The sequence below is a fragment of the Hipposideros armiger genome, unplaced genomic scaffold (genome assembly GCF_001890085.2).
Source record: "Hipposideros armiger isolate ML-2016 unplaced genomic scaffold, ASM189008v1 scaffold_9, whole genome shotgun sequence".
Taxonomy (NCBI): domain Eukaryota; kingdom Metazoa; phylum Chordata; class Mammalia; order Chiroptera; family Hipposideridae; genus Hipposideros; species Hipposideros armiger.
The window spans coordinates 1,359,237-1,366,274 of record NW_017731359.1 but is presented as its reverse complement, the minus strand read 5'-3'; the positions used below and the strand labels follow the sequence as shown (position 1 = coordinate 1,366,274).

The following is a 7,038-nucleotide window of genomic DNA, read 5'->3' as shown; positions in this document are numbered from 1 at the left end:
AGGACCATGTTAGATGGCACACAAAAGCATGTACAAGAATCCTTATAGCAGCTTTATTTGTAATAGCCCAAAGCTGGAAATGACCCAGATGTTCTTCAGCAGATGAATGGTTAAACAACAGTGGTACATACATCCATGTCATGGAATACTGTTTAGCAATAAAAATAAAGTATTCATACACACAACAACCTGGATTAATCTCCAGAGAATTCTGCTGAGTAAACAACACCAATCTCAAAACGCTACATACTGTATGATCCCATTTATTTAATATTCTTGAAATGAAATGACAAAAGTCTAGGAATGGAGAATAAATCAGTAGTTGCCAGGGGCTTAGAAGGGAATGAGGGCAGGAGGGAAGTAGGCGTGGCTATTAAAGGGCCACATAAGGTGGTCCTTATAATGATGGAAAATTTATCGTGTCAGTATCAATGTCAATATCCTGGTTATACTGTAGTTTTGCAAGATGTTATCTTTGGGAGAAAATGAATAAAGGGAACGTGGCATCTCTCTATTATTTCTTACAACTGCAGGTGAATGTACAATTATCTCAAAATAATAGTTTAATTTTTTACAAAGAAAGAAAAAATGCTCCAGTGCATGTATACACATCACTTATGAGCTGTATCCTATAAATTAACTTTTGTGTTGACCTCCAAATGAATGCCTTTTCAGACCGAGATGCCAGTTATGAAAAAAATGCAAATAATTCTCATTTACTTTGGACGTCCAAGAAGACAAAAAGAGAAGTTGAAATACCGAGAAACAAAATGACCTCAGGTAATGTGTAATGAAATAAATTTCCTGCCCTAAAGGATGCACAAGACTGAATTAATGCTGAGATGTGTCATCATAACAGGTACCCAATAAATATTTATTGCATTCTATTTTGTCTGATCTTAATACTGCAGTCTTTGCTTTTACTTTATAAATATTTATTTTCTTGATATGCCTTTGGCCACCCTCTTTTCACATATGTCCAAATAAATGACAAAGTTTTTTTCCCACAAAATGCTACACCATAAAAGAGAGGCTTCTTAAAGTCCTTGCAAAGTCTTTCAAATTGTGGTGTTCTCTCTCACTTGTTTTTTTAAACTTTGAAAAACAAATACCATTTGGGGAAGATGCATTAGCCTAAAATGACCTCAATCAATATCAGTGTTGGATTATTATAGCGATCACCTGATAGAATGGGTGAAAAAAGAGACAAATTTAAAGTGGATCTAGTGATTATTCTTAGGAGTAGGACCTCACAACTTCAAATGTTAGATGCCCTTATAAACAAGCCTTTTATCCCTTAAAAAAGCTGGACAAGGCGAGAGATGTTTATAAACCAAAGTGAGCAGGGTTACTTTCATTATATGGAGCAAAGGGAAGTCCTGGAGCAGGGTTATGTAACTTGTACTGAGCAGGCAAGTGCTGACTGATTGACCCAGGCCTGCCTTCTCTGGGAGAGCCCATCATAGAAACTTCCTTAAGTTTTGGTTTGCCGAAGTGGGGCTTAGTATGAATGACTCCATCTTGGGCCTAATCTGGTTATTTTAACACCAATAAGCCATATTTTAGCAAATTAAAACATAGGATCAATTGCTATATATCCTCCATATCTTTCCTGTCATTCTTTTAAATAAAAATAATGGGTTTCCTATTTATCACTCTTTCTGTTGCATTCTGAGAGAATGCCTGACATTTACCCTCCACATCAGTTCTGTTATGTATTACCTCCACTGTGGATTTTAATTTTCTGCAGCATTTTTAGTTTTCTTGAAATCCTTTAATACCATTAATTTCTCTTTTAATCTGTCTCATTCTTATACATTTTTAGCTTCAGTTGATTTATCTTTAAGACCTTACACATTTTTAGCTTCAGTTGATTTATCTTTAAGACCTTCTGTTTCTATTAAGAATGTTAAATAGCTTTCGGAAATTTTTTTTTTTCTGTTGATAATTTTCAGAGATATAATTTCCTCTGAGTCTTGTGGATTCAGTTCCCAGGTTCTATGATGTCCATGGGCTCCCTTTTGGTTTTGGTTTTTTCCTTATCTTTTAAGGCAAGATCTGTTCAAGCACAATGTTTGTCTGGATACTGAGGAGTTGAGTCACTCTTAGTTCAGCAGCCTGTTGTTGGCTTATGTAGTGATCACAACCCCTCTCCAGATCTGCGGTTCAAGGGCAGGTCAGTTCCCTATTCTCAGCAAGCTATTGACCTAATAACCCTAATCCGAGGTGACATTTTCCTCAACTCAACATACATTGCTTTAATTTAACATTGTTAAATATAATTACACCCATTCTCCAGTTGAGAAAATCATGGCTTCATAGTTATAGTAAAAGGCAAACCAGCTCTGGACCCCAGGTCTTTTGACTCACTCAGCATCCAGTTTCTTCTACCCTCCATCCTGTTTGCCTTGCTAGAAACACATGGTAATGGTCAGAAGATTATCTCAGGACTCTGTCCTCCCCCAGCAGCAGTATGAATGACTCCATCTTGGGCCTAATTGTTGCAGCTGCAGTGATTCTGCTGCTAAATATACATGTCAGTGCTGTGAACAACAGAGAGTGTTACAAGAAAAGATAGAGAGGGCAAAGGAGGCTTGCTGTAGCCAGGTACGTTTTAGTGGCCTCGATGCTCATGCCTTGAAAGAAGTCAACCTAAGTTAATAGCAAGCAGGCATGTTGACACACTGATATTGCCTTCAGAGTATGGTTTTCTTACTGGAAAATGTGGAAGGAGAATGAAAGTAGTAATGGTGACCTGGCAAAATGTTGTAAATGATCATTTTGTAAAAGTTTCAGAAGTATGCTCTGATTTATTAATAATGAGCTCCTCCTTTTGCTAAAATTATGACATGGGTATTTCTGCAGTCATGTTTATATACTGGCAACTTTATGATTGATTTGATTTAATATTTATTTTTATATCAAGGGTTGTTGAAGAGTAAGCAAAGGGATTACACGTTAGTGATTTGTAATGCTTCAGCTTCAGAATTCTAATTTGTCTACAGATTTTTCAACAGTGGGAAATGATCACTCTGGTTTCCTACATAAAACAATCTGCATTTTTAACCAAGAATAAGACATTCGCAAATAAAATAGGAAGAAATATTTCTATCCTAGGCTTTTACTTGAACTTAATATAAGTTCTATTTTCTACAGGAGCCACTCATCTGTCAACCACATGTCACCAACCTGCTTATGCTAACCTTGTAAGTACTTAGCTTCACAGTACACATCTTGGAATATTATTCTCTTTCTCATCCTTTGTGGGTCCTGCCAGAACTCTGCTCTGTCTCACAGAGTGCTCTGAATAATAGTTTTCTAATAAAGAAAGGAAAGTACGTTAGTGCAGGAAAGAGTCAGGTTTAATGGATACATTATTAAAGACATTTTTAAAGCCTATCTTTGGCTTTCTTTTTGGTATAGTTCATTTGTTGTTTGTTTGTTTGTTTACTCCCTGCTTTATTCCAAAAAGGACTTACAGCATCTTACAAAAATAAATGCAATGCAATAAAATTTTAAAACTTTAAGGAAAAAGAAAGAAATCTGAGTGAAAGGAAAATAAAGATAGAAACTCTGCATAACGTATAAAATTTCACCTTCAAGAAATTTCTCAGCCTGTTTACCTTTGTGTACTACATAGAAATGTTTTAGTGGATGTCTAAATATAGATTTACAACTACTTGATCCACTGCAAAAATAATAAGTGTTTTATCAGTATAAAAAAGGACAGGGATGAAATAAAAATCCCTTAAGTCAACATTTCTCAAACAATGTTCTGCAGAATAACAACCAACATTGCTGAAAGTGTTGTGATAAGGAAAGGAAACACACGTTTTTGAGTGTAGGACTTGTCAGTGCCTTTAAATGCCCCAAACCTAACTTCTCACATCTTCACCACTATGACCCCAGTCTAAGCCACCATCATCTCCCATCTGAATTTTGCATCTATCCCCTACTAACCTCCTTGCTTCAGCCCTTGGCCCCTTTCTATCAGTTCTCATCACAACAGTCAGAGGAGCCTTCACAACAGAAGTCAGATCATGCTACTGCTCCTCAAAGCCCCCCCATATCTTCCCTTCTCATTCAAAGTGAAATCACACTCTTCTCAATTGCCTGACATATGACATGCTCTCTCACCCCCATCCCTCATTCCCGCCCCACCCCCAGGATCTTTTTTATCTCTTCTCCTATCCGTTTTGCTCATCTAGCCTCCTTGATCTTCTTCAAACAAAACCAGTAGGCTGTGGCCTCCGGGCCTTTGCGCTTCTCAAAAGTTCTTCGCCAACATAACGACAGAGCTTTCTCTCTCCCTTTATTCAATTCTCAGTAAAAATGCCCTTTCCTGACATCTGAGCACCCTCTCTGAAATACACGCTTTCTCTGTTTACCCTAATTTTTTTTTCTTCATGGCACTTTTTGAGTACATGATATATAATTTGTCTCTCTGTCTCCACCACTAAAATGGACACTCCATGAGGGCAAGAACGTGGCTCGTTTTGTTCATTGCTATATCCCCAGTTCCCCAGGACACTGCTTAGCACATGGTAGATGTTTAGTTATAATTTATGGAATGGTTGACAATAACTACACTAAGGTAAATTGTGAATCTTAAAGAGGATAATATAGAATGCTGCCTTCTCGAAACTGTTTGAGCACAGAACCTGTTTGAGAGAAATGCCCGTTAATATCTCATGGGATGTGGGGTCTCCAGAGCAATTTTGGAAACACTGCTTTGATTTTCATTATTTGGTAAAATCAAATTTAATCTTTTCCTTTGCATATTTTCATCTTTTAGTCCAAGACCCTATGCCATTCTGTCAGCCCATTTCCTTCAGCACTACCCAAAGTCATGCAGCAGAGAGTATCAGTCACATCGGTACCTACCAGCCCACCTCTCCCTGTGATAGCAGAGCTCACCAGGCCTCCATCTGTTACACATGCTGAAAAAGCTCTCATGGAAATAACTTCAAGCCCCGCAGAGGACTCACATTCAGATGCCTTTGTCACTCATCTACAAGCATCATTTCAGAATGTATCTGCTCAGGTAAATACAGAACTGGATATCTCTGTGACACTGGAAAATACTTTTATTCTGTTTTTCTACTTAGGTGATGCATCACGAATAGCAATGCTAGAAGAAGCCTAGTTCACCCTTTACCTCTGAGCAGAACTATTCCTGAGAATGCCTGACAGACAAGCATATATCCCAGTTAAAAGCAAAACCAAAACAAGCCCATGAAAATATTCCACAGTGGGTTTTATACCCATTTCAGTATTGAATGCCTTATTATTATTTAATGCTATTATATTTAGTACTTCAAATGGGGAGGAACCTTTGTTCACCGGCCCCACTTTTTCAGCAGCAGCAAACCCCCTGGACAACTCCTCCTACTCACCATCTCAACTCCCTTTCACCTTTGTTCCCTTTTTCCCCACAAACTGAAGAAAAAAGGCAACAGCCACAGTGTTGACTGAAGAAAATCATCCTGCTTCTCCCATCTGTTTTGTTTCAACACAAGCCCTCCTTATACATAGTGTAACGTTTCCCTGCTAGAAAAGAATCCTGTTTACCCTCGAGCTGCTTTCACTGGTAATGGAAACTAGATGTTCACCATTGTCTCAGCTAGCTGTTGTGTTCTTCTGCGGGGAGGCGGGGGAACCAACCTACAGTGGCTTAAACAAAGAGTGTTTGTTTGAGAGAAATAGAGAGAAATCTGAAGTGTAGAATACCCAAAAGAGTCTACAGATAAATTCTTAGGAATATTAAGAGAATTTAGCAGTGGTGCTGAATATCAGATCAGTATACTAAAGTTAGTTGTATTATTACATATCAGCAACAATCAGAAAATTAGATTTGTTTAAAAAAGATATAATAGCAAGTACCTAGGTGTAAATCTAACCAAAGATATGTAAAATTTCTGTGGAGACAACTATAAGTCTTGTTTAAGAGACATTAAAGAAAGGCTAAGTAAATGGTGAGACCTACTATGATTCAGCCCATGTTACACGTTCTGCTCTAAAATACAAATAAGGCGTCCTCAGTGACCTGCTGGGTGTAGCTAGAATGGCATTCAGTAAGACCTGACCTCTACTGGCAAATGTGCAGTGTCTCGTATCTTCATTCCTTCTTATTTGCATCTCAGTCCCAAAGTATAAAACCAAAATTGGGTGGTCCTCAATTCTAAGATCTCTCTATAGCTGATCCAACCTCCTACACACCCTGTGAATCAGGAATAACCCTATTCAATTGGATGGTCCACGAGGGCGAGATCATAACTGACTTTAACTGCTCCAACTTGTGAGCGTAGCAGTATACAGTAGACATTTAATAAAGACTTACTGAATACATGATTGAATTAAGCTGTAAGTGGGCTGTTCTCTGGAAATCGGACCAAGAAGTTGGCATAAACAGATTTATCTCAGGGTTGGACTTCCAGTTCAAAAGAAGTAGCCCCTTAAGCTTTGGGACCATGTCCAATGTTCTAGGTTGGTTTTCTCAGAGGTTTTCTGCCTCCCACCTCCTGTCATGTGGTATTTCAAGTACTTCCCTCTTGAACGTAAACTCTTGGATTGAGGAAGATAAACACAGTGGGAAACCCAGGGCGATAAACATACATACTTCTGAATAGAAAAGTTTGTTTTTGTGGTTTTGATTCCCAGGTTTTCCTCACTTTTGATCATGGCCGTAGACTTAAACTTACTCTTATAAATCTTATTTCCAGATTCATTTGTCCTTGAATCAATCATTATATAACCTTGTTATCCATTTTCTCTATTGTATGGAAGAGGTGAAAATAAAGTCTATTTGCAGAAAAGCTTCTGAAAGTACTAACTTAGGGAGAGCCTGTGATTCATAGAGCTTGTAATGTCATCAAAGGTCAGCTCTAGTTAAACAATGTCTCAAACTACTAAAGTGCAAAGATTGTATATAAATAATTTTTTTTAAGATTTTATTGGGGAGTTGGGGGAGGGGAACAGTGTTGGGGAATTGGGAAAGGGGACCAGCCAAGTTGTTGTTCTTCAATCTTTGTTGTGGAG

The 7,038-nt window shown here is 38.0% G+C and overlaps 1 protein-coding gene across 1 annotated transcript in view; it reads left to right on the top strand.

Moving 5' to 3' along the window:
* Window positions 1-7,038, top strand: part of PKD1L3 (polycystin 1 like 3, transient receptor potential channel interacting) — a 77,790-nt gene that overhangs the window by 4,352 nt on the left and 66,400 nt on the right. The window contains 3 exon segments of the mRNA XM_019653721.1: window positions 676-780; window positions 3,157-3,206; window positions 4,796-5,044. Of these exon segments, the coding sequence (XP_019509266.1) occupies window positions 676-780; window positions 3,157-3,206; window positions 4,796-5,044 (404 nt within the window).